This window comes from Phoenix dactylifera, chromosome 9, assembly GCF_051530095.1.
Source record: "Phoenix dactylifera cultivar Ajwa chromosome 9, Ajwa_hap1_PhDact_Kaust_v1.1, whole genome shotgun sequence".
Taxonomy (NCBI): Eukaryota; Viridiplantae; Streptophyta; class Magnoliopsida; order Arecales; family Arecaceae; genus Phoenix; species Phoenix dactylifera.
Window position 1 is genome coordinate 4165712 of NC_143198.1, and position 26387 is coordinate 4192098.

Consider the following 26387-nt stretch of genomic DNA (forward strand, 5'->3'; position numbering starts at 1 on the left):
GAAACAGCAGCAGGTAACGCTCTAGTAGTAGAACTTGCAATTGTAATTTATACAGAAATAGGACATGACCGTAATCATGATTTCAGCTTCACTTTTGACTAATAAGATTTTTCACCTGACTCCCAGCCAAACAGATTCAGGAAACAACAAAAAATAAACCAACATGAATGGAATGCGTGGAATGAGTAGTAGAATTCCACATTACCTTCCCAGAGAAACCGGATTACTTAAACAAGGATAATTTTCCATGCAATGAAAAATAATTACCCTTCATACTTGTTTAGGATGGTGCAAACAACCATCTACGTAATTCTTTCAAGTGCAGGATTTTGGTAGATTATACATTTGAAAGAAAGGAAATTATCATATGCATACAACTGGTTGAGATAAACATCTCCTCCAGAAAAAGTAGGTTGGCCTCTAAATGTCACGCAAAATCATACAGGTGTTCCCGTAGGTCAGCAGAATATGACTATCCACCAAAAACTAGCAAAAAACCTTACAAATCGAACGAAATGAATAGCACAGGAAAAGGAGAACAAAAAGGGGAAATTACATCACCTCAACAACAGGAAATGTTACAACATTAATATGTACATGTATATTACTGTGAAGCAAGAAGCTCTCTCATTTCTACCACTGATGGGATGGTCTCATTTGGGTAAACCTTGGCAACCAGTTGAACAAAGCTTTCATACTTGTCCAAAAACTCTTTCTGCAATGTTAAATGGTAAACGTCAGGTGATTACCACAATATTCTCTCGCACATATTTCCTTGGAAACATTTGATGCAATATGTTTCCATTTAGTATCCGTCATATTTTCGTTAGATGTGATTAGGTAAGAAGTCATGAATTAGCTGCAGTTTCAGTCCGACCACAGAGATAAGTTGGTGGAAAGATCATTTAAAGCAGAAGATACCGTTATTATAGCATTTATAAGAAGATAACAGGAAAAACAAACAGAGAGAAATAGCCTATTGGTGTCACAATATGGCACACTGCGTCAATCTCACAGCTATGCCAGCATTCTAAACCCCTGGCCATGCCCTTATATATCCTTCACAAATGATGTTTAGAAGAAAGAGATGAAATTGAAGGGTCCAATGATAAATCGCATGTGTCCAGAGCCAACAATAAGGGCCTGTTGGACACCAGATGATCTTACCCAGAAACAGCATTCCCAACCCTTCAGGAGCTCCAAGAAGAAGTGGTCCAACTACAGGGCGATCAAAGGGGTCGCAGTTTGCTGAAGATGCTTCCGATCCAGAAAAACTCCAAATATATATTCACTTAAAATGGTCATTTATCTTATACCTAAAATCTTAGGGACAATGAACTCCGCAGAGGTGGTCCAGACAGGGTGATCAAAGGGATTTTAGCTTGCCAAAGATGCTTCCGATCATGTTAAATTTCAAATAATATGTTCAGTTAAAATGGTGAGATATCTTATACCTAAAACCTTAGGTATAATGGACTCCATGGTCCCCATTCATCCCTTAAGCATCTCCGTTAACTAGCTTCCTTTCTCAGATTTCTCTCGTTGCAGCATATCTTATCAACAAATACTATATTCAAACATCCAAACAAGCCCTAAAATCTTACTAGAGATCCCATAAAAATTACCACCTAAGCCAATCTAGAAATGCTGAATGGAGATTGCAGTATTTTCTAAATACCCTTTAACCAATCAGTTTTATTTTTACCTTTTCCCCCCAAATATAGCGCCATCGACTTAGAGCCATGCAAAAGGTTTAATATACAAGACATGGCATATATGTGCGGATTACGAGTCTGTTTCATTTGGGCCTACATAGAATCAGCAGCCCTATTTGGTCAAATAGTTGCATTGCTGCCCCATAATCAAAAGTTCATACTCATTAAATATACAAATGTCTTGCACTTCCATGTTGAACATTGAAAGATTAACCAACAAGACTCTTTTTTGACATTTATTATTCATTTCATCCCATCAAGGGTAAAGCATTCCCCAAGGCCAGCACAGCTTTTATTCAATTTCTTATGGGACATTATTAAACATCCTTCATGCCAGTGTCATTACACCAGAATTTGGAAAAGGCACCAATGAGATCATATCCACCTAACACCCAGTTTCCAAAAACAAGGTATCCTTTTTCTCTCCATGGTCTCTATAAATAAAGTTCACTACAGCTTTTGGGAAACTGATACTTGAATGCAATTTTCCATTTTTAAAATACATAACCTTAAAATATTGTCTCAACAATATGGTTATGTTATTTTGCAGTCATTATAACATGAGCAAATTGCCAAAAATGCATTTATGTCACATCAAAATGCAAATAACAATTTAGCAAATAATTGTGCAAAAAAATGAAAGGGAAAAAAGAAAGAGATAAGAAAAAAGATGATCGCCGTCCTGGATAACATGGTATCTCTTTTCAATAGGCTTTATTTTTCAATAATAAATCAGCTCTTCTTCACTGTTTATGACCCAGAATGACTGCAACCTTAAATTTCTTTAGTAGTAAAATTACCTAAAACTAGAAGATTTTTAGAGACATCAATGCCTCGGTAAAATTTTTGATTGCATCTCAGAGTTCAGATAGTCAACAAATCAAAGAAGATAACAGAATACCTTGCATTTATCCCACAAAGAAGGTAACAACTCCTCAGAGGTCAAGTTCTTCTGTAACTTCCTAAACATGGCATTGATGGACTTGTCGATCTGCAGTGGGAGAAATTGACATCAGATTGGTGTTATGGACATTACAGCTGTCAAAACAGAAAGTGGGATTATAGAATAATTAAGCAGAAAGTGGGAAATGGTGGTTTGAAAATTTTCGTCAGCAAGAAACAGGAATCCATATGTCAAAACAAGCAGGAAACAAGTACAAAACACTTAAAAAACCAGAGGAACTAATTTGCAAATAGTTTTCCACTAGTTTCTCCAGCACTTTAATTATAAAGTAAGAATTTTTGTACGGATCCCATGCACTTTCAGCCATCTTTCTTCTTTTGTAGAAATGAAATCAAAAATTTGTTTTAAAATTATTTCTCTCATGAAACTCTTAATATGAGAGGGAAAGATATGTTTCCTAGTAACCATGCAGGAGATTAAGGAGTACGAAGATGTGCTATGACTTACTCCAGATAAGCTGGATTTCAACACCTTCCTGAGATCCATTTTTGAAAGTCCAAGCTGGAAAGGGATCTGTGCATTTAAAACCAACTGTCAGACACAACAATCAACAGAGACAATTACATGGCTTCTAAATGCTATTTCTATTGTCATGAAAGAGTCAAAAATGAATTAATAATAAACACAACAAATGATAAAAATTAGGCCTAAAAAAGCAAGGGTCTGCGATGACAGGGGTCCTCAATGTTCACCACAGGCATACCAGTCAAAGAAAGGTTTCAATCAGAACACTGAACCTAATGGCTTCCTGGACTCAAAAATCGGATCCAACATGAATAATACCGTAAGAAGATACCATCTGCGTAGACTTTTTGGAGTTAAACTAGAAGTTAATTGTGCCATACTGAATTTCTTAAAATGGACACTACTAAGGTTTACAACTAAAATCGTGCTCTATTAAGATCAATTCTAGATCTGCAATATTACTGAGCATAATTGTATGTCAAGATACGAAAAGTATGGAAGAGCTCATAAAAGCTGCTTAGAAGGTAGGGTATTAATGTATTATGCTAAAGATATCAACGAAAGGGTCAACTTGTGCATATTTTTGAATGTTAAATACACGGTCTAAGGTCCAGCATAACCATGACTTCCTACCGTAAAAAATCTTAACAAAGTAAATTTTTTTATATCATAAATTTATTGATAAGGAACTCACTTGGTTCATCAAAAAGAAAGCTCTGACTGTCATCTCAATAAAAAATCATCATCTCAAGTTCTGCTACTTTACTCCTCAGGATGAACAAGATTGGGAAGGTAAAGGTTTAGTAATCTTTAGCCATCTTTCTCTATCACATCATGCTACATACCACCACCTTGTTGTTACGACGGTTGAAAGCCTATTAATTATAGACTAGTTATGGTTGCCATTTTGGTATCTTTGATCGAACAACTTCATCAAACCCTTCTGAGATGCCCATCTTTTATGCCCTTCTCTTCATGATATGAGTGATGGCTTCTGCATGAGATAGGGTGCAGAAAGAAATAGAAACATGTTCCAGTTGTTGCACATGTTTAGTTGCCACAATGATGAACTTTGTTTAAAGAACTCCAAATACCCTACTGACATATGTTCCTTGACATCAGACCCAATAATATTTTGAACTTAGAAATGACACTCCGTCATTGAGCTGGTTATTGGTAAGTCCGCAAATCTTATTCTATTTTAGAGGCTTAATAGATGATCTTTGCTTCAACCTGGTTTTGGCCTATTAAGACGGTGTATGTACTTAGCTTTAGCCTTATAATCCAGACTAATCATCTATAAAATGCCCTATGTACCTCTTCCATCATATGCAAAGTTGCATGTTCAAGAGACTCTCCTCTCTTTACTTTGATATAGATTTTGCTATTTTTGACCAGATTTGAGGGATAAATCTTCCAAAACGAAAATTCAAACAATTGCAAACATGCCTGACATATCGAAACCAAAATGTTAAATTTCAATCAGAACCAATCTGATACCAGTGTCGATTTTATAGATTTCAGTCTATATCTTATAGAAGGCCCCAGTGAATTTAGAGCAGTTTTTCATAAACACAAGAGCTTTAAAACTGATTATAAAATAGAGAAGGCAAGCCCCAGTGTGATAAATTCAATAGTGAAATCAAAGAAAGCGACCAGATAATCAGAGATCTCAGCATTTATATTATCCAATGTCCTAATGAATGTAGAGGAATCTTTCATAAACAAAGGAACTTCAGAACTGATTTAACATGCAAACTAGAAAAGTTCAGCACAAAAGTGATACATTGAAGGAAGAAAATTAAAAAAAGTGAAAAACAAATAGAGGCAAATCAATTGCAGTAGTTGCTGAAATCAGTTTCATGAGTGAATGCATTTTGCTTTTCCAATAAATGGCCTTTTACCAAATTGCCACTCTACCATAACCAGAACAGTAATGATCAAACTTTATCCCAATTATTTGGGATCGTTTTACAACTCCACATATACTGAAAATTCCAAGTAAGAGCTATTTCTCTACCATCATCGCAAGCTGTTCCAAAACCTCACTACTTCCATCCATGTTATCTTAGGTCTTCCTCTCATATTTACTAAATTTGTCGACACAGATTTTGGTATCTTTCCTTATCAGAGCCAATTAGCTGTCTAACCCAGGTTCAAACTAGGCACCTCTAGTGTGCTTGAACCTGGTTGTTCATCTATGACCATGAATCTGTACTTCCACATTAAGTTGTTAAAGCAAACTGACTTCAAAGTTCAAACCATTATGGTTGTTTTCCTCTTTTCTATGAAGTGTTTTTGTTAAATAAATATAGATGTTCTATTTGTAGGGTATGCAAAACAAATGCATCAGTTCTAAATATACAGAACATTCTTGTTTAGCAATGCCCAATCATTTCATCAGAGCCGTATGTATAGCTCCACATGCAAGTGTGCAGCTATGTGGATTATATGTGTTATGCCTGATGATAAATTTTAACTAAATAGGTATGACTGAGAGCTGAAGAATATTTACAGAATGAGCCCATACAAGGAACATCCAAAGTCCCTGCTTAGTATGCTGAGGGCAATCCATTGTGTTTGGATGTTCAGAAAGTGATATTATCTTGTTAATCACAAGTTCTATCCATTAGGAACTGTTTGGAATTTGTAAATAATGGAAAAAAATTGCTTTGATATAAACACAGAAGTATACCAACATAATGATCGTGCAGGGTTTCATGATTTCCTCACCTCTTCGGGAGTAATTGTGTACATCAAATCCTCAATTTTCCGGGCAAACTGAAATAATCTTTCAAATTGCTGCAAAACAAAGCAAACTTACATATATTATTGATATCAACACCTATCAAGCATGTATTCCCAACTGAAATTTCATGGGAAGCTCATCAGTGTAAAAAGTAAAAACCAAACAGAGCTACAGAAATATCTAAATCCAGAATTTGCTATCTCAAAGAAGTAACGGCATTGCCTAAATCCAGAAACGAGGCACTTACAATGTAAATGATCATATTTATATGGCGTGTGCAAGCCTGTTCATAAGCTTCACTAGCCTGATGATAGGACTTCGCAAGTGTGGGCACAACATTTGCTAAATCATAAAGACTGCATCCAAATATACGCTTCTACAAGTTAAGACTATATCTCATCTAAAAGTTGGGCACACTAGATCAACTGAAATTAGCATCATAAACCAACAAGCAATATACCATCAATTTAGAGGACAAGAAAGGATATGACAGACTAATTTTACACTTACCTGTTCTGGAAAGCTGCATGGTTTTCCAAGAGTACAATATCGGCATACTTTGGGTCACTTTGTGCAATTTTCTCCAAAGTTGCAAACATTGTACTGACCTGTTTCAAACTTTCAAATCATTACAATGCGCCTTTTTCTTTCTTTTTTTCAAGAGAGGGAATTTAGACACTGCATTTAGACACTCAGATGTATATAGGTTGATCATTCAGGATCATGTTGATCAGTTGCAACATAGAGGCTGACTCAAACCAGGCATTCTAATTCCTAAGCTAAATGCAGCTGCTGCATAGCATGAAGTAACAGCTACAGTTTCTTTGATTTGAGAAAATAAAAAAAGAAGAGACACAAAGTAAACAAACTGAAAGGGAGCTTATACACTCACTAATTTCGTGTATGCCTGATCAACCAAATCCCTGGAATGCCCCTGGATGTATTGCTCCATTCGTGTTGCGAGAGTAGCAAATCTATGTAACAGGGAAAGAAACCCAAACATGCAAAAGATAAGTACACAAAGTAAACATTTATATATTCAGTTAAATGAATATTATAGGACAACAAAACGTATGACCAAAACTGTTAGATAGTTGCAATTTATTATCTAGATGATAGAAGCAATGAAGCCTGATGCAGCAAAGGGCCTCAAAAGAACTTCAATGCAAGACCTTTCTTTGGGCTCTTGCAGAGCAAAGAAAAGCCAGCCAAGAGAAGTTCTAATTGGTCTTATCTTAGGCACTAGATTCAGATCACAGAAGGATTCCTTTTTTTTCTGATTTTTAAGGATAGTTTAGATGTCCAACGCAGGTCCCTACAATTCAGGGATTTGTTGGCTGCTGATTTCCTATGATGAGTCATCCTAATGTAAGTCTAGTAGGGGGGTCACCCAGACAATAAAGAAAGGGAATTACTGATAGATTTTTATTACTTATTTAGGATTCCCTTATATGAGTCAAAAAAGTATCCAGCTATTCTATGTTGTGAAAGATTTCAGCCAGAAATTAGTCTACATTTATTTTGTTATTCAAATATCCCATTGGGAGTAGGAAACCCTGCTGGTTAAACCAAATACAAAGGACTTTTAGCCAGCTGTTCTGGGATGGAGCTCATTTTGCCCCTTCCATCTTTTGGCTAGGGGTTCCAAACTCCAACAAAACAAGAGAGCTTTTATATGGAAGGTTTGGAAACCTACCTCTGCCCACCCTCATCTCTATATGTTTCGAATTAAGTTTTTTTTTTAAATTTGAATTTTGATTTGGGGTTGGAAAGATGCTACCTGTGATCCTGTTTCGAACTTTGGACCTAGAAACCATAGCATTGCATGGGGTTCAATTAGGTCAAGGACTGGCCACTTTGCAGCTCTAGGCCAGTCAAGCAGGTTGGATGAGGTATGGAATTTAGATCAAGCATATAGTCAGTTTAAATTGGGAGTATGTAGCTGACCTGATTCTAAATCTGACCCAATTGACTCATTCTCACCTCTAGCATAAATATTCATATATACAATTATGAACCAGGGACATAACATGGGACATCACACATATGCAACCAAATCATGGAACAAATTCAAAAGTTCAATTGCGGACAGATTATACCTTGGGATATAAGATAGAACTCCCATTTGTCGTATATTACGTTCATTCCTCTCAATCTGATGGCAAGCTTCATCAACAAACTGCAAATGCAGACAAGCAGTTACATAAGGGAGATAAAAGGAGCTTCCCTTTAAACAAAAGATATACATAATCTTTTGGAGAGTTGAGGACAGCACTAACCCTGCCAAACTGAGTTGATATTTTCGACTCCAAGTCATCTAGCAACTTACGCACAAATCCTGCTGCATCAGCTTTCTGACCAGAAAGGTAGCGCTCTGTGATACCATGCATTGATATGCAGCGCAGAGGATCAATCTTGTATGCCCAATCTACAACTGCAGAGAAGTCTTCCTGAAAAAAATAAAGAGCAATATATTACATTCTGCAAGTCAAAAAGAATACACTTATATTTCCAGAAAGTTATTGCCTAAAGGATCAGTTTAGTCACAGTTAATGTATACGACAATGTCGTCAGAACCGATGCCGGACACCGTACCGGTTGCCCGACGGGACGAGTCGGTACGGGCCCATGCCGTGCCCGGACCATACCGACACAGTAAAAGAGGCGGGGAGAGGGCAAGAGAGAAAAAGAGAGAGAGAGAGAAGGCCGAGCGAGGGACGAAGGCCGGCGGAGGGGCAGCAGCGGAGGCCGCGACCATTTCCCTATTTTGCCAAGCTGTATGTAGCAAATATACACCACCTTCGGAGCCCAAGTGGTTGATTACTCAATTAGCACCATGTCATGAGGTGTGAACTTTGTTTAGCGGAAGTAATGATAATCAAAATGTCATGCATGACAATTGCGATAAAGTGACAAGTTATGGTGTGGTCTGTGAGGCAAGGTAATAGGATGCACTAAAGTATTTCCCACGTCATTGCATGGTTGAAGGAAATAGAAACAAGAAATAGAATGAAGGAAAAGCAAATTACACAAGCAACGTTATTGTTGCATGATGAAGATGATTGCAATAATGAAGAATGGTCACAGGATGACTAGAAAAACCATGATAAGTGTGGAAAACCAACCTCAATGTTCTTCATCCATTCTATATAAGCACCTTTTGAGTGATATGGGATAAGAGGGGTTGGACATATCAATGTGTTGGATAAATGAGCCTTAGTAGCATATACCCCATTACTTAAGAAGCATATAGACATCTAGCATTTTTTCCCTCAATTCAGTTAATGATTTGATCAAATGAAAGGAGCATCCCATCACACAGAAAATTGATATGGAATACATCTAAATCACCATTTTCTTTCATATATTCATTTTTAGTACACAAAAGAAAATGAAGTAAAAATAGTAGCAAATCCGCAAGATCAGACAAGGGGAAGCTCCAGGCACATGGATCCACCATCCTATCAGCAATCAAGTTTACGAGGTGAAAGACATGCCTCTCACCCTAGCAATATCTGTGACCTCACTGACAGTGTATGCAAGGTTTCAAATGCCATCCAACATTAGACCAAGATATATTTATGCATCTATATATTTATATACCATGCTTAATTATTAGATCCTTATAAAACGGCCCTAAGCGCAAAACTGAAATTGGTCAATGTTTAAACCAAGTTTTGTATTCTATCCAAACCTTGGTAATATGTAGTATAAGAATGTGTAGAAAACATGTTCAGATTTAGTTTAATGTCAAAATGTATTTATGTATATATACATGCGTGCATGCATATATAGACACATGTATATTAGTATATTACTGATCAGTTAGAAAAAAGAAAAAGAAAAGAAAAGTGTACCTGGATTCCATCAAGCAGATCCTGAAGAGCTTCATTCAATGTTCCCAACTCACTAGAATTATTACCTAGATTGAAAGAAATTTGACATCAGGAAAATTGCCAACTACTAAAAATTTAAAATGCCAACTATGATGATATCTATTAATGAACAAAAGAAATATAATTACTAGGGTTGATATCATTTCCATCAGGATCCATAAGGCTGAGATCATCGCTGTTTGCATCATTGCCATCAGATCCATTTTTAGTACCATTAGCAGAAGCACCAGGTGGGGCAAATGCAGGAACTTCAAAGCACATGAAATGTGCAAAAAAGGAACTCTGCAACATAGCAACAATATTTGATATGACAGTGAGCCTAACTGAAATTCATTGCATGCTTAGGCAAAAAAAATTACCTCATCTACAAGAAGTGGAATAAAGATGGTAAGCATCTTTGAGTATGCTTCAGAAACTGTGGAAGTATCTGTGCTATTTGCCGTTTGATTGGAACCTGTAGAAGCTTCAAGCCAAAAAGTTGGATTTCTTGATGCTTTGGTACTTGCACGAAGTTCATTTGCAAATTCACGAGCCTGAATATCATAAATCAGAAAGAATATTTGAGTCCTCTATACATATGTTCGAAACTCATGTTTATTCACGTGTTCATATATAACTTTACTATAAAGTCCAGCATGGCCATTATACACACGCATATTGACTTCACAATCATATGTTTGTAATTTTACAGCACAAAGAATATGTGTCAAGAAGAATTGGACATAAAGGTTCATCCACAAAATAGCTCTAATATATTATGGCACAAGGAATTATAACTCCATTTAGTAATGCAAAAGCATTAGGAAAATTTGATGCAATAAGATTCTATTGCATGTCTATTGCATTTTATTCCTTGGGATTTCTATAACTTATGTCGCCTAACAACTCAAACACTGTACATACAAATAAAAGTTGAAAGCTATCAAAATAATCATATAATAATGGTTTTTACTCCTGACCTCTCGACGAAGTAGCAAGTTGAGGGAATGACAATATGCCTTCCTCAAAGGGCCCAAGCAATTCTTGTCGAGACTCTGATTATGGCAATTAAAGGTAAAAAGAAAATTAGATAAGATACATGCAAGGTAACAGCTTCTGTTCAAAACCATAGAGCCCAGAAGAATAACAACCTTTAAGTGCTGCAGCAGTCGTGCATAGGTCCTGCACTTATACCTTAGATCTGCATGATCAGGCCTCTTTAATTGTCCTCGCTGTATACCATCCAAAGGAACCTCAAGTTGACGTTCAATTGACCAAATTGACATATTTAATCTTCAAGAAAACCCAAAAAAATATTCATTTTCTTTTTAAATAAGAGAGGCCAAAATATACCTGTGAAAAGTAGCTCTTGTCACTTATCATAAAGTCTACCAAACTAGAAAAGTAGTTTCTCAAGAATTCCGATGCTCTCCGAACAAATGTATTTTTCAATTTCTCCAACTCCGCTCGCTTTTCCTTAACCTGGACAAGTTTTGAATATATATGTGTTAGTTCAGATGTTCTGCAATTTTCAGATGAAAATAACTTTAAGATTGGAGGACAAATAGAGGACCAAACATCAGAATGTATTAATTCTATGGAACAATGAACAACAATTTATTCGATGCCAGTTCCATTACAAACATAAACATGGGAAGCTAACGCAAATGAGAGTCCTTCTAGATATATACACATATTTTTTTTACAGACTTCCAATAATGGAAGTTTCCTAACTTCATCCTTACCACCCTATTTCCAACATGCTTATCTATATTTTCACAGTAGCAGGCATAATGCCTTTCATGTATATTGAATTATCTCAACAATTCACAAACTCACATATCTACATATGAAGTAAACAGAATTCTCCAGTGATCAAAAAGTGTAGATCAGAAAGTATGTAGTGTAGATCAGATAGTATGTAATGGAGATTTACTGCTCGCATGTTCGCATAGCATGGATCCAGAATTGGCACTTCAAGACCGCGAATGGCCCCTGTCAACCATTCACATGCTTCAACATTTTTAAGCATCCGTGCCTCATCAAAAGAACCTCCAGTTAATGATGCTGCAAACTGCAAAGTTGAAGCAGAGAAAAATGACTAAACTGAAATTCAAGGTTCACTTTGAGGTTCACATATCAATATGCATGATGTGACTAAACAAAGTAAATCGTGTTCCAATTAGCAATAAGACAAACCTCAGAAGGAATACGCAAGCGTTCAAGTAACTTATCCAGCTCATCCAGAAGTGCATTGTTACTTGTAGATTGCATTTCCAATTTGTTGTTACGGGATTCAATCTGCAAATATGACTTAGCTAATTTAGGGAAATTGTAATGCCAGTAGAAGGAAGAAATATAAACAAACAATTACAAACAAGACAACATTCTTGTGATCATATATATGGGCAATACTTTTACTTGCTGAAAAATTTTAACGAAATAAGAAATACTGATTGCTATAAACCAGTTATATATTTTAAATAAGTCATTTTTTTTGTAAATTGAGCTTAGAGATAGATGCAGCTACTTATAAAACTTGCTTTACAACATAATTCAAAAAATTCATCTACATTTGATTAAATTCTAGGGGAATCCAGATGGGTTGCTTCCCGACTGCATGATCTCATATAATTATATATTATACAAATTCCAGGTTCGGGCCTGGCCAATGTAAACCTGAGTCCAGCCTATTTAATAGCCAGGCTCAAATTTCACGCCCGGCCAGGCCCCATCGGGCTTAAAATCCAGGCCCACGTCCGTTCGAAATACTTCAGGCTCGGCAGGTAGTCCAACATTATATGTAATATCATAATATATAATGCAATTGTAAATTTGTAACGGTGACATATGATTTTTGATATAGCACATTCACACAATATAACTAGTAATATATTAGCAATATATATAATATATAATATCAATAACATATAATTATTATAGTAGCATATTTATTAAAATATGATAAAATTATAACATAAAAATAACAACATATATTGCATATTATAATCATATCGTCAACAATGGTATGATATTACTAGTATAATATTATTATAGGAATATTACAATGATACTATATTATATCTATAATATAGGAATAAATAAATCATATTTTACAACGTATAATGATTATCCACATATAATATCATCTTATTATGTTATTTATATTATCAAAGTCAGCAATATATAATATATATTATAAGATCACTAACATTATTACATGATTTTGGTACATTATCATATATTCACAATATAATATAATACAACAATCATATTATTTTAATATTATATTTATACTATATCATGATATACAAAGCATACTATAATAGGAGCACACTAAATTAACATAGTATAATAATAAGCATACTGCAATTATCATTACATATGTCCATAATATAGTATACAATATTATGATAATTCTATACTATGACATCTAGGATAAAATATATAATATATAATGTACACTAATAATAATATAATCAAACACAATATTATTACAACATAAGATTATACAAACATAATATATAGTATAATATAAAGCTTATATTAATAGTAAAGATGTACTAAATAAACGATTGATCAACTGTATTAAATAGTTCATTGTTTATAAAGGTGGTATTCTTGATCAATTTCAGGGTTATGAGACCTCTTTTAGCATTAAACAACCATGCGCTTGCGGTTATCAGTCAATAGATCGTGATAATTCCTACAACTGCAATCATAGGCAAACCAAACAGGAGTCTGTAAATAGAATTACAACATTTCTAACAATCACAAGATCTATTGCATGTAAGTGGAATAAAGGCAAGAAACAACTCCATCAAGAGGGTTGGACTTGACAATTTTGAGTAATGTAATTAAAAAGGCCTCATGAATGAAACAACCAAATCCTTAACCAAAACATTTAAAGCAATGTTCGCGGAACCAACCTAAACTGAGTGATTCAGCTCGTAGAACCAAACTGACACCTAATCGGGATGGTTCGATTTATAAAACCCCTGCCCCCGGGCTACTTTGAGGGTTCCAATGTTGAGACCTTTGAGGCCCCTCTCGCTCGCACTCTCTCTCTCTCTCTTCCCGCTAGATGCTTGCTCGCTTGCTCGCACTCTCTCCTCTTCAATGCCGGGATGCTGTCAAACACCCTCAAGGTAAGCCTCCCCCTCCCTCTCTCCTTCCATTGGATGGTCACTCCCCCACCCCCCCCCCCCCCCCCGACTCCACGACACCATCGGCCGTCCTCAAGGTAAAACACCCTCTCTCTCTCCACTGAATGCTTGATTGCTCCCCACCCACTCTCTTTGATGTCGCGACGCCGCCAACCACCCTCAAGGTAAGACGCCCCCCCCCCCCCCCTCCCCTCCCCTCCCTAAGGTTCTGTATGCCCTAGCTTGGTATGGTGCATACTGATGCCGTACCAAACGGCCAGTCGATACAAGCCCAAGCACCAATCTGGTAGACCTTGATTTAAAGTGTTCAAAATCTCAAAGAGAGACACAGATATGTCTACTAGATTAGCTCTTTGCCCGAAGCATGACTAGAAGAAAGAAACCATGGATTTTCAATGCTTCACCTAGTCCATGTAAATCCTACTCGTTTATATGAGCTAAAATCACGACCTGTAGAGACTACACAACATCACAAGATTCTCATAGAAGAAGTTCAATCTTGCATTCTAAATTCAAATATTAATAAGATCATACCGATTCAATATCCTCTCGCATATGTCTGAGCTTCACATTAAAAATGCGTAACCACTCATCCAAATCATCGACACATACAGAAGCTGCTTCTAGTCCCTGCAGTACCTGCATAATACAATAATTCGATTTTAGAAGATTTCCTAGGACCTTATGATACTAATTCATTTCAAGAACCTCACAAAGGTCATTTTCTATCGCACTTGCAAACAGCCAAACTTGTTGTTATAGAAAATATCTCAAAGAGTTCTGCATTTCATGTGAAAGAAAAAGCTTAAAAAAATAGTGGATACAGATTAATCTTTATATATTAATCATACTGGATACAGATTAACATGTGCAGAAAACTTAAACAGTATTACCTCCTCTATCAAGGATTCACTTTCCAATAGTGCATGGACATTTGCTGCTTCCAGAGCAAGAAGTTCCCGCTTCAATCTTTCCGAAAATGCCTCTGCTTCACCAATGCCCATAACATACCTGTATCAGTACAATGTGATTGTGTGAAATACTAAAAACAAAGTAAAAGCAACCAACGTACCAAGAGAACGGGAGTGTAAAACAGCACAGACATGTTAAGATTGCTTGCACTTTCTTGGAAACAAAAGAATGTGTTTTCATAGGCTTCACTTAATTACCATATGTTCGAATGTACCAAAAAGGTACATCAGAAATACAATGCACTCCTTATTTCATACTTATTTTTTTAACAGCTGGCTGTCAACCACAAATCCTCTTAACCTTTTCATCCAAGCTTGAATGATGTTAAAAGAAAGGTTCTGGAGTAAATAAACTTTACAGAATTACAATATGGGAGAGGAAACAAGAGGTATAGATCACATTAGATGCATTATGATTAAGGATGAAAGGATTTGCTTAAAGATGGCGAGATAAAAGAAAGAAAAATTAATATAAAAATTGTTGAATAAGAACTTTAATGAAGATATTTGTATAGAAGACCCATAATCAAGGACCAGGCAAATTTTAGTTGCTAAAAGCAGAAGAAGGTGCATGGAAATGGACACTTTAAAAAAAACTTGAAGTAAAGAAGCTTTTAAGAAGCAGGAAGCGGTTGGGTTTCCAAAGAGCTTTTGATCTAGGTGTCCTATGCTTGGTAGAAATTTTCTGCTACCAAGGGTCAGATCATAGTTATCAGAGCTGCACCGGACATCGACCTCGCCAAGGGCTGAGTCACTGATTAATCGGTCCAACCATTGGCAATAGGACCAACAGAATATTCTAACAATCAAATTAAATTAGTTATAGACATGTTTAGCATAAATATGTTTTATTATGATAATGACATAGATTAGTAACATATCTTAGATGCTAAGAAATTAAGCTTCTCACAACAGTTCCATGGTTCAATTCAGTTCTTATACTAGCTCTACAAGGGATTTTCTTTTCAAGAAAATGACAAATCCAGGTCGCTGACAGCCGCCGAGTCGGCTGGGTCGCATGAATCCTGGCTATGTCTAGTGGGTTTCACCAGGTCAAATGCAAATCTGTTCTTCTTAGAGAACCAAACTGGACTAGGGTCCAGTTCGCCAGGTTTCCATTCCAACTGGCAGGCCATGTCAGAACAACTATAGGGTGGATGTTTCTACTTTTTATATAAAAGGTTTGAACTAGAGATAGCTTTGGACAGCCTAGGACAAGAAGCCCGAATTAACAAGAAAAAAAACATTGCCGATTCGTCATATTGTAATGCCAAAGTATTGATCATGGCAACACATATTCTCCAATGGCCAAGATTGTCTATTTGAGTACATGATATGACCTATCTTAACCCCAGCAAGATTGAGATGAAAAGTCCTTGCATTAACTTCTCTCTGCTTCTCAACCACACTTAACTACCTTCTCTTGTCCGCATGCCACGTTACCATGATCACACCACTACCCCACCTTTTCCCATGCACAAGGGTTCAAACAAGCTAAGCTGAGCCGAATGTTAAATCATTCAGGCTTGGGTCAGCGTATGAAAGAGATATTGAAGCACAAGCTGAGTTCGATACCAAAATTTCAATCTTCACTCATATGCTAACTGGACAAGCCTACTATTGAACAAGCTCAAGCGTTGCTTTAACTTCGCAAGCCAAAGTTCAACTTCGGCTTGAGAATGTGAAGATGGTTCTAGTAGAATTAGGTAGAGTAAGGAACAACTGAACAAGCGCACTGCAATAGGTGTAGGAGTTGCAACAATTAAGGACAAAGTGATATAAAACTGAATTACATGATGTGGTCATGCACAACCAGTATTCTACAAGGCTTCAGTATAAAGATGTTCTTGAATAAGTAGTGGAAGATCCAGAATGAGGAGGAAAAACCTAAGTTAACATTGTTGGATTTTCTGAGAAATGATTTAGAAAGCTTGCAATAACACTAAAGATAGCCTTAGCAAGGATTATTAATGAAGAATCTAAAGCCAACCCCAAAATCCAAATTGGTGGAACAACATCTGAGGGCTATAATTAGGTTATGGATGATCAGTTTTTATAAAAACAAGAAGACAGCATCATCTCATATCTTAGGATGAAAAGACTACGTCAAAATTGCCTCAAAGTTGCAGTTAAGCAAGCTATGATTGAGCAAAGAGGAAGAGCTAATTCTTAAAATTTAGTATTCCAATTGTCTAGACTAGGTGGGGCATAAAGTTCTAAACCGAATTACATGAAGAAAAAGATGATCCAACTTATAATTCTAACATTTTGGTTTCATAAGTTGTGTCGAAACAAACTGAAAACGTAAAGGGGGAAATAATTTAAAAATTCATGTTTACTATATTAATCAGAAAACACCCTTCTTCAACACAAACTATAAACTCCACAAGAAGATTTAGGGCCAGCATAATAGGTTAATAGAAATGAAAGCAAAAAGATCATAAAGCCATTAACATTCTGAACAACAATCATATAGACAATACACACGTGCCAAGAAGAGCCTCCATGTCTTCTTCTTCTTCTTGTGAAACAAGGTCTTTCTCAACGGTAACTTTCAAATCCCTTTGCATTATGACAGATGCAGCTGGTCCATCCTGGATGTTTACTTGGCTATTCACTGTGGGTGTGTTTTCCTGAACCAGATCCATCAAGGATTCAAGATCATAGCTGATTAACAGCATGAACAGCCAAATTATTATACATATTTAATGTCTGTTCAATAATAAAAATGCTCATATTACCATGAGGAAATTAAAAAAAGGGATCCGGGAAAATGATGCTTAATTTTGTAAATAAAAACAAGCAGAAGAAAACTCTTGCTTCAAGATGCATCCTAATATGAATTTGCTAGCATCATACTATATCATATAACACAATGTCTTTTCCTAATCTCAAGCGATCGAATGTATTTAAAAAAAATGAAACTGATTGTTACATCACTTGAGTATACGTTATTCTGATCTGCATTATATTCTATAAGTTGATTGTTAGTGTCCTTGATCATTTAAACAGATTTCACATAAATTAGTATTCTGTAAGCCGATCATTACAGAGCATGATTCCATGAACATGTTCAGACTCCATCAAAATGCATGCAAGAGAGGGTCAAAGACAGGTCTAAAGCAGAGAATGAAAGTCTCCATCAATATGATGGTTAGCCACGGTATATTGCATTGTGTTAGCTCTGAGCTCAAAAGTTAAGAAATTCTATAATAGAAGCAAAATACTATTGTTTTACATGTAATGAGGAGTCACTAGAGTTATTTTATCTGGTCAAAGACAGGTCTAAAGCAGAGAATGAAAGTCTCCATCAATATGATGGTTAGCCACGGTATATTGCATTGTGTTAGCTCTGAGCTCAAAAGTTAAGAAATTCTATAATAGAAGCAAAATACTATTGTTTTACATGTAATGAGGAGTCACTAGAGTTATTTTATCTCAAAGACATTTACTAGGATGAGAAATAGGTTTGACCTCAAAAGCCTTCCCTTGTCTCAAATAACAGCAAATATTTTGAAAGCACATGCATATCCATTTTTGCATTATGATTCATGTTTTTGGGGTTGATTAAAATAAATCTTTTACTGATGTTGGATAGACCAAGAGTATGTTTCAGCATGGACTGTATAGACTGGGATAAGAACATGGTAGGCATTTCTTTATAATCTTGCAGTTAGAATTCAAGACGATTTGTGGATTACTTTAACTTTGTAAAGTTGAGGTATCCATGCAATGTTGAACAAAAGCTTCTTTCTCAGTTCCTTGTTGAGAAGGCTATTATTGTGATTCCAACATCTTATTTATAATGCAATTCCATTTAGGGCTTGCTCAAAACCTGGTGACACACTTAGATTTTTAAAACAGGAATAGAGACACCTCAAGTTATTCTCTTACTCATTTTTTATGAGAAATAAAGAAAGAATTTTCCTCCCATACAAGCTATTCAGAAGAGAGGTTACCCTAACCTAATTTTCCTTAATTACTTTGGCTATTAGAGCATTTTGCAAAACCAGACTTCGAAAAGTTCATCCTTGTTCATTGATCTTTCAGTCATCAACTTGTATATTTCTACGTGTCCATTAAATATATCACTTGTTAATAGACGCACCAAATCATCAATTTATTGAGTATCATTGTTCCTACTTCATTGTTTTCCAGAGTACGTAATGGCAAAGAAGATGAATGATGAAAATCATGTGGTTGAAGGATTCTACTATTTGTTGTAGGACACTGTAGGATCTGCTATGCAGAACACTGTTCTCCCGTCCAATGCTATGATCAACTTTGTTCTCTCTCCAGCCAGGATACACGATCAACTCTTTATTTGGTCTTTCTCATGGCAGAGAAGATAAATGGTGAAAATCATGAGGTTCACTCCTTGTTGTTAGGATACTATTGGATCGGCTATGTAGACCAATATTCTCCTCCGAAATGACATTGTCACCTTGATTATCCCTCTTCAACAGTATATATGATCGGCTCTTTCCCTACCTTGTCTCTGTAATCTACAACATGAGATAGGAAAATTTTCATTGTCTATCATCCTCCCCAACCAAGTATCATTAGTTCATTACAGTAATCTTCCGATAAACAAAAGTTTTTAATATTTTATTTATAAGTACCTATAAAGTTTCCTCACATTCAGTTCATTGTGAACTTGGTTATCTCTCTTCCTTGAGGATACATGATCAACTCTTTATCTTGTCTTTCTAAGCTACACTGTTAAGTGTCCAAGTTAGAAGAAACTTCATTCTGTATCTCTTTCCCCAAGCAAGGAATATTACAGTAAGCTACCAGTTAAGAAAAGGTCCTTTTTTTATTCATGAATACCATTACAGATTCCTCGCATTTGTTAGCATCAAATTTCTTTATGCTTACTGATTAATTTTTGGATTATTTTAACATACTTAATGAAGAATATTACACATGTGCATGGACATGGTACACATATTCAAATGTGTCTGAGTTAAGGAAAACTTCATTATCTTTTTCCCTGTGCAAGGATCAATACAGTTATCTCCCAATTAACAAAGATTCTTTTATTATTCATCAGTATCTATAGGGGCTCCTTGTATTTGCTGGTATCAAATTTTATTATGCTTACTGATTAATTTTGGATTATCTTAAACATACTTAACAAAGAATGTCTATCAAATAATATTGTTGGTTGTCTTGCACTTAGTTTGTGACAGTTTATTGGCAATTAAGGTTTGAAAACTTGATTTTGCTTGTGGCTTCAGCTCAGCCACTAAATGAGTTTCAGTTTCGACAGTTTTGACTCCAGTTGTAATAGTATTAGCAGCAATCTTAAAAACATCGGAAATGAAGAAATATTATAAAAAAAATGAAAAATAAATCAGGTAAAGAAAATAAAGTTAGCAATGATTTAAAATTATGTTTTAATGTCTGGGACCTTGCAGTTCATATCACTTTTAGTTTAATACTGAAGCAATAAAAAAAATAAAAAACTTTCAGTTTAAAGAAGATTATAAACATGCTTTACATTATCTAGGAGTATAAAGTATCATCTACTCTTCGCTGACAAACTAGCACAACAATCTAACTACAAAATACAAGCCCTAAGACAGCCAAATATGTCATCAAAATAATTGTTTTGAATTTAAAAAAAAAGGCATAAAAAAATTCTATTCTTCTCAAAATTTGTTCAAATTTGATTTCAACAAATGTCTCTAGAAATTCAAATACATGAAGAAATAACAAAAGACCAACGATAATTGCCCATATAGTATATATAACAACTTTGGTCTTTAGTTGGAACTCCAAAAGCAATTGCATTTCCAATTGATTGCAGCAGAAACCGAAACATTTTGTTTTTGGAGTTTCAGCCAAACCTTCAAACTAATGTTCATGGCGATCAAGATTCCCTTTACATCTTTCACTTATACAATAAGTGCTCCATGAACATCCGGCTGCAAGTAATGTCTTTATCGTTTTTCATATATTCTTAATGCTACTTTCAGCACAGCAAACCTGATATTTTAGTAGTTGACCAGCACTATCTAAAAGAAAGCATTAAACATGTATGTGTGCGTGTGCATATACAGGTTCAAATGCGAGTCATTTTAGATGCTAGCCAGATCGCATTTAATCCAGTTATAAAAGTCTGCGCAGAATAGAGTTTTAAGTGATTGAGAATTTGAGATGAATATATTCAAGCGCACCTTTGCCCAAAGAGCCATCTCAACAATATCTATTCCAACAAACTTAGGAATGCGACCCAAGATCTCCTTGCACATGTTTAAAATGCAGAGAAGAAGCCGATTCCTGCAAGAAAAAGATCAAGTGAAACTATACAATAAATCACTAATCAAAGTCTCATTTAAAATTCCCTTAAGTATTCCTCTTTTGCATGCAAAAGCACAAAAATGATATCAAACAGAAGAAGATCAGCAGAATAAGACTTCTTAAAAGTACAAAATCAACTACTTGCAATGTTTCCAAGCGATCACCTGTCATCTATGTTACGCATTGTCCATTGCGGAGGGGTGACACTCTGGCTTCTAAGATTGTCAAATCCCTGCACAACATACAATTGAAACAAGTAGACTACTCAGAAATATTACCAATATCTCAGATAGGACAATTGAACCAACTGACAAGGCTTTATTTTAACTTTTTGATTAATTTATTGAACCAACATAGGAAACTTCTAACCCTGAAAATACATGCAACCAGGAAGGTAGGCAAAAATACCAGAATAAATGTACAGCCAGTAGGATCATTTGAAACAACCTCCATTTTTGTGAGATGCTTTAGCTTGTAGAGTTTTGCAGGCTGCATATGCAGTAAAAATAATTGCAAAGCAAACAGTCAGTAGGAAACAAGTACAGGTTTGATATCTGCAATTTTGACATCTGAAAAATTGAAAATTCTGCTGCTCAGGATGTTGGAGGCTTTCTTGGTTGAGTTACCAGAATCCCAATTTATTCAACATCTACCTGCAATTTTTTTCACCTATGACTAACTTCAAAATATCACATAACCTTGATAAACTTTCCAATGCATAAAATCTAACATTGTTACTTCAACCTATGGTAAGTAATATCCAACATTTATGCTAGGATTGGTGATTACTAGCTATTAAAAGAGGAGCAAAAAGTGTTTCTTAGTGCAAATATGTGATACATTTGTGAAACTTCACGAGAAAAGTTGCCATTAAACATCACTCATACAATAACTCTCAATGGAGTTAGAAAATGATATAATAATATAACCTCCTATAACTCTTAATTCAACAGAAAATCACCTCGAGTACTCCTCCAGAGGAATATTTCAAGACACGGAGAAAAGCTTTAGCCCTCCGACCCTTGGATGAATTTTTAGCTGCTGCATGAACCAGCTAGTCATTAATGCATAAAACATAGAGAACATTCAGAGATGATAAAACAAACAATAATTTTCTGGGTGTAATCTGATTATCATGATCAACCTGTCAAAAGTTATTCCATGTTCATAAAATGACTCACTTTTGCTGACCCATTACTTCAGCAGATCTCAAACATCTGGAACACTAGGGAATAAGAAGAGCAAGAAGTAACCACTATGTCTTGCATTATGAAGATAGAAAGCATCTCAAACTCATTATAATCCTCAATACTATGGACCTTGCGTGTGTGGAATGATGTTATGATCTCAAACCACCGCCTTTAGATAGGTGGTGTTGATTATGACAAGTAGTTTTTCAGAACTTTAGTAACCAAATTTAACTCATTAGAGAATATATATGTTAATCTTCATGCTTTGTATTTCTGGCTCATAACATATTTTCCATGGCTAATTGCATGATGCCATATCAAACAAGCTACCCTTATTAGAAATGTAAAAAAGGTTTAACATGTTTTACCTCATATTCAAAAGGCAAGAAAGAAAGATATAGAATTACCAAAGTAATTGTAATATTTTAAGTCATTCTTCTAAAGATTCCTCATTTTTTCAAGATTTTCTGATGTTCCTGGTTTTGGATTATAGCTGGATCATCTTAACGCTCCAATAAAAGGGGACTTTATGCAACCACTTGAAACTTAAACAAGTATATTCCCTTCCAGAACACTAAGAAATAAAGAAAAATGTCCGGTGCAACTATAAGACATGAATCCCCCAGCTACAACCAGACATCCTTGGCTACCTATGATACCAAATCCCAATCTACTCATCCACGAACTATTTCCCATTGCTCAATATTTCAGTTTAGTGATACACCTGAGAAGACAGCCTTTTGTATGCCAATAAATATCCTTCCTACATTTTTGTCAATTATTCAATCAATGACTCTAGTGAAGTATAACCCATTGAAGCCTTATGAGAAACCTTCCCCCAAACACAACACACCCCTGCAGGCATCATAGCTAGCTGGCCTCTAATTCAGACTATTCAGTAACTCCTTTTCAATTTGCATCAATCATCAGAAACAGACATAAACCAAACATGAGTTCGTGAACTTCATATATCATCCATCCAGCATCTAATCAATCAGCACTCTTCAATTTTCATCAGATCCTCCTCAACCTGAGTAGTTTAGCTCCCTATTATTAATATGAGAACTGATTCCAAACTCTGGTACATATGACACTTCACTATCTTCAGCCAAATGTAGCTATATCTTGACACCATCTTCTCAAACCGTAGTATCGAACTTCTAGTGCTACACTAAACCCAGATGCTACCTCATTTTATGAGTAATCACAATATTTTGTTTTCTCTTCGCTGTTATACTCAATAATAGCCTCCAACCTTTGACCTCGTACTCCAGATATCGCTATACCGCAAACGATCAAAACCAAAACAAGAAAAAGCAAAAAAAAAAAAGATCCAAAATTGCATCCTTAGCCACATATTTTCAGCAATTCAAGAACAACGAACTTTCCATTGAACAATTGCAGACCTCGATAGAAAGAAAGAGAAGTCAAAGAAGATATCATCCAATAGTCCCCAGCAACAAAGAAGTAAATAGAACAGAACCCCGAGACAATAAAGCCACGGAACTCGGGAGGAAAGAAGATAGCGTACCGGTAAGGGAGAGAACCCTAGGTTTGGCCACACGGCCGAGCTTCTCCAAGATCCCGCGGCCCTTGGCGACTCGGATCGCCAGCACGATGTCCTCCTTGCTTCCCCCACCGCCGATGGCGGCGGCGCAGGCCCGCCTGAGCTCCGTGTCGTCCGCGCTCGAGGCCGCCATTCCTTCCCACCTCGCTCCTCCGCCGGCAGGAGATCGGAAGAGCTCTACCAGAGATCTAACTCCCTCCCTTTATTACTCCTGGGGACCGAAGAATCGAGCAAGCGAGAAATAGATCAAGAAAGGACGGGGGGACTGGTATTTATAGGAGGAGGAGGACGACGATGAGGTTTTTGTGGGCTCTTCTCCGTCTCACACTACAATCATTTCGTCGAGAAGACAGGAGCTTGAGGAAGAGTCCAACTCGGCTGCTGGCCTCGTTCAGCCTGCGGTAAAACGAGAGGGGCCCCCCCTCCAAAACTAGCCGGCCATGATGCCCGATTCCGAATGCGCCGGGTCCGATGACAGGCTGTCATTATAAATTTCCATCTAAAAATTTAAATTTACATAAATATTTTTTTAAAATTTATATTTATTTTTTATATCATAAAACACTGATTTTTATAAATACTCTTAATATGGCAGTCCATTTAATAAAAACTATATTTATTTTAATTAAAAATAAAATAAAATTTTAAAATTATTTTTTTCCTCCATTACGATTAACTTATAAATATTTTTTACACATTTACCTATTAAAAATATTTTAGTTATTTTAATTCGAAATTATTAATATTTTAACATCGTTAGATGATCTGAGTATATATACAAAAATAAGAATAAAAAAATAGAATAGCAAAACAAATATTTTAAAAAAGTATACATATAAAAATTAATTTTGAAAAAATATTCATACAAAATTTAATATTTAGAGAAAAATTTATATATATTTTTGGGTCAGGTGTGGCTCGGGCGAGTGCGTAACACGTCCCATTTTGTTCGGGTCAACAATAAAACGAGTGTTCCTAGACACAAGAAGCAATACCATTATCGGAATAAAAATAAATAAATAAATAAATATGGCTGAAATGTATCTGGCATCTTAATCTAGAAATCTGTACCATGCTATGGAATGAAAGTGTAAAGAGACGCGCCCAGATGTGGGTAAAAGTTTGGTATGAAATCTCTCTGTTACTTGAGTATTCCTGCTAGCCATTGCAAAACCATGCTACCAAACAAAATTCATATGATGGTCAAGATTGATGAGTTGGGTTTCTTTTAAGAATTTGAGTGGAGGTCACAAATGTGAGAAAGATATGCCAAAATAGGCTATCATGGAGCACCGTGAGAAAATCAATAGCAGTAGATGAGCGAAATATAAATTTAGTTCCATGAGATAGAGCTTCAATTTATAGCCAAGGTTTGTATCTCATTTGTAGGTTATAATATATCATATCATATATATGGATTAGTTATTGGAAATTGGCTGTAATTGATCTAATCGGAGAGATAAGCAATTCTCTTGATTCGCCCAACTCTAATTTAGTAAAATAACAAAGTGGTGAAAGTAAGACCTAAACCCTGTTTACTTACATTAATAACTGTAAAATTGAGTTACATCTCTGCATATACTTGTGAGATTCAAGTTGGAAATACAAGTTGAATTCCTCTTCTATTTAAAATTAGATTTTTTTCCAAAGTAGTAACTAATTATTGAATGAGTCACACTAAGACTAAAATTACCTGGGAGATAGATCTCGATATGTATGTTAATTTTGCCTTCGACCATATTATCTTATTTCTCCTAAATTGAAAAATATATATGATCTATTTCAAGACTCAATCGTGGCTAAAGCTCCATGTCAGCGGATATGACCTATCTTGAGTCGAGAAGAACAATTTCAGAAAAAAAATTGAGCACTAAAATCAAATGACATTTGGGGGAGTTATGCTTTTTTTAGAAGTTTTGGTGCATAACTTGACCTCAGATACAGCGGATCTTGCTCCTAATTGCTGTCTAGGGTCTAGTGATCCACCTCAATTAGTAATCAATGCTTAGCCAACCCAATCAAAACTCATGATATTGTGTTAGAGATACGTTGCATACTTGCATGTAAGTTGGTTTTGAGCTTGTTAGCTAACGTCGTTTTTCAAGTTGGAACATACCTTGAGTTGAAGATAGTAATATTGGTCTCAAATGTTACTTAGCTTGCTCCATATTATGCTAATAATAGATAGCGTAACTTGGCAGCCTTTTTTTTTAAAAATTTCTAGATGACATATATGGTTGCCTTGAAGAGAGTAATAATGGCTGCAGGGCTCCAAACACTTGAATCCTCTATTGCTTGATATTTTACGGCTAAAACGGACCCACTGGGTTTTCAAAGTATCACATGCATTCAGGGAAGGGGATAGAGTCATTGATTGGTTGGCTGCTGATAGAGCTAGACATAGGCTCGAGTTGGCTTT

General features: G+C 35.7%; 1 protein-coding gene across 6 annotated transcripts; it reads right to left on the minus strand.

The window, feature by feature from the left end:
* Window positions 1-241: 241 nt before the first annotated feature.
* On the minus strand, window positions 242-24429 carry LOC103696060 (exocyst complex component SEC3A-like). 6 transcript variants are annotated; one of them, XM_088704031.2, is made up of 25 exons: window positions 23933-24429; window positions 22173-22252; window positions 21620-21700; window positions 21376-21443; window positions 21088-21190; window positions 17393-17538; window positions 14828-14945; window positions 14469-14573; window positions 11968-12069; window positions 11705-11842; window positions 11122-11250; window positions 10920-11000; window positions 10749-10823; window positions 10149-10322; window positions 9918-10071; window positions 9751-9815; window positions 8173-8343; window positions 7993-8072; window positions 6786-6867; window positions 6404-6501; window positions 6141-6249; window positions 5878-5946; window positions 3127-3192; window positions 2617-2706; window positions 242-715 (listed from the first exon to the last, which is right to left on the minus strand). In XM_088704031.2, the coding sequence occupies exons 1-25, from the start codon at window positions 24099-24101 to the stop codon at window positions 605-607; spliced, it is 2664 nt and encodes an 887-aa protein (XP_088560157.2). In that variant the 5' UTR covers window positions 24102-24429; the 3' UTR covers window positions 242-604. The 6 variants fall into 6 exon arrangements, with proteins under 6 accessions (XP_088560157.2, XP_088560158.2, XP_088560156.2 ...); XM_088704032.2 differs by having other exon boundaries at window positions 22173-22249; window positions 23933-24396; XM_088704030.2 differs by having other exon boundaries at window positions 10920-11021; window positions 22173-22249; window positions 23933-24366.
* Window positions 24430-26387: the final 1958 nt, after the last annotated feature.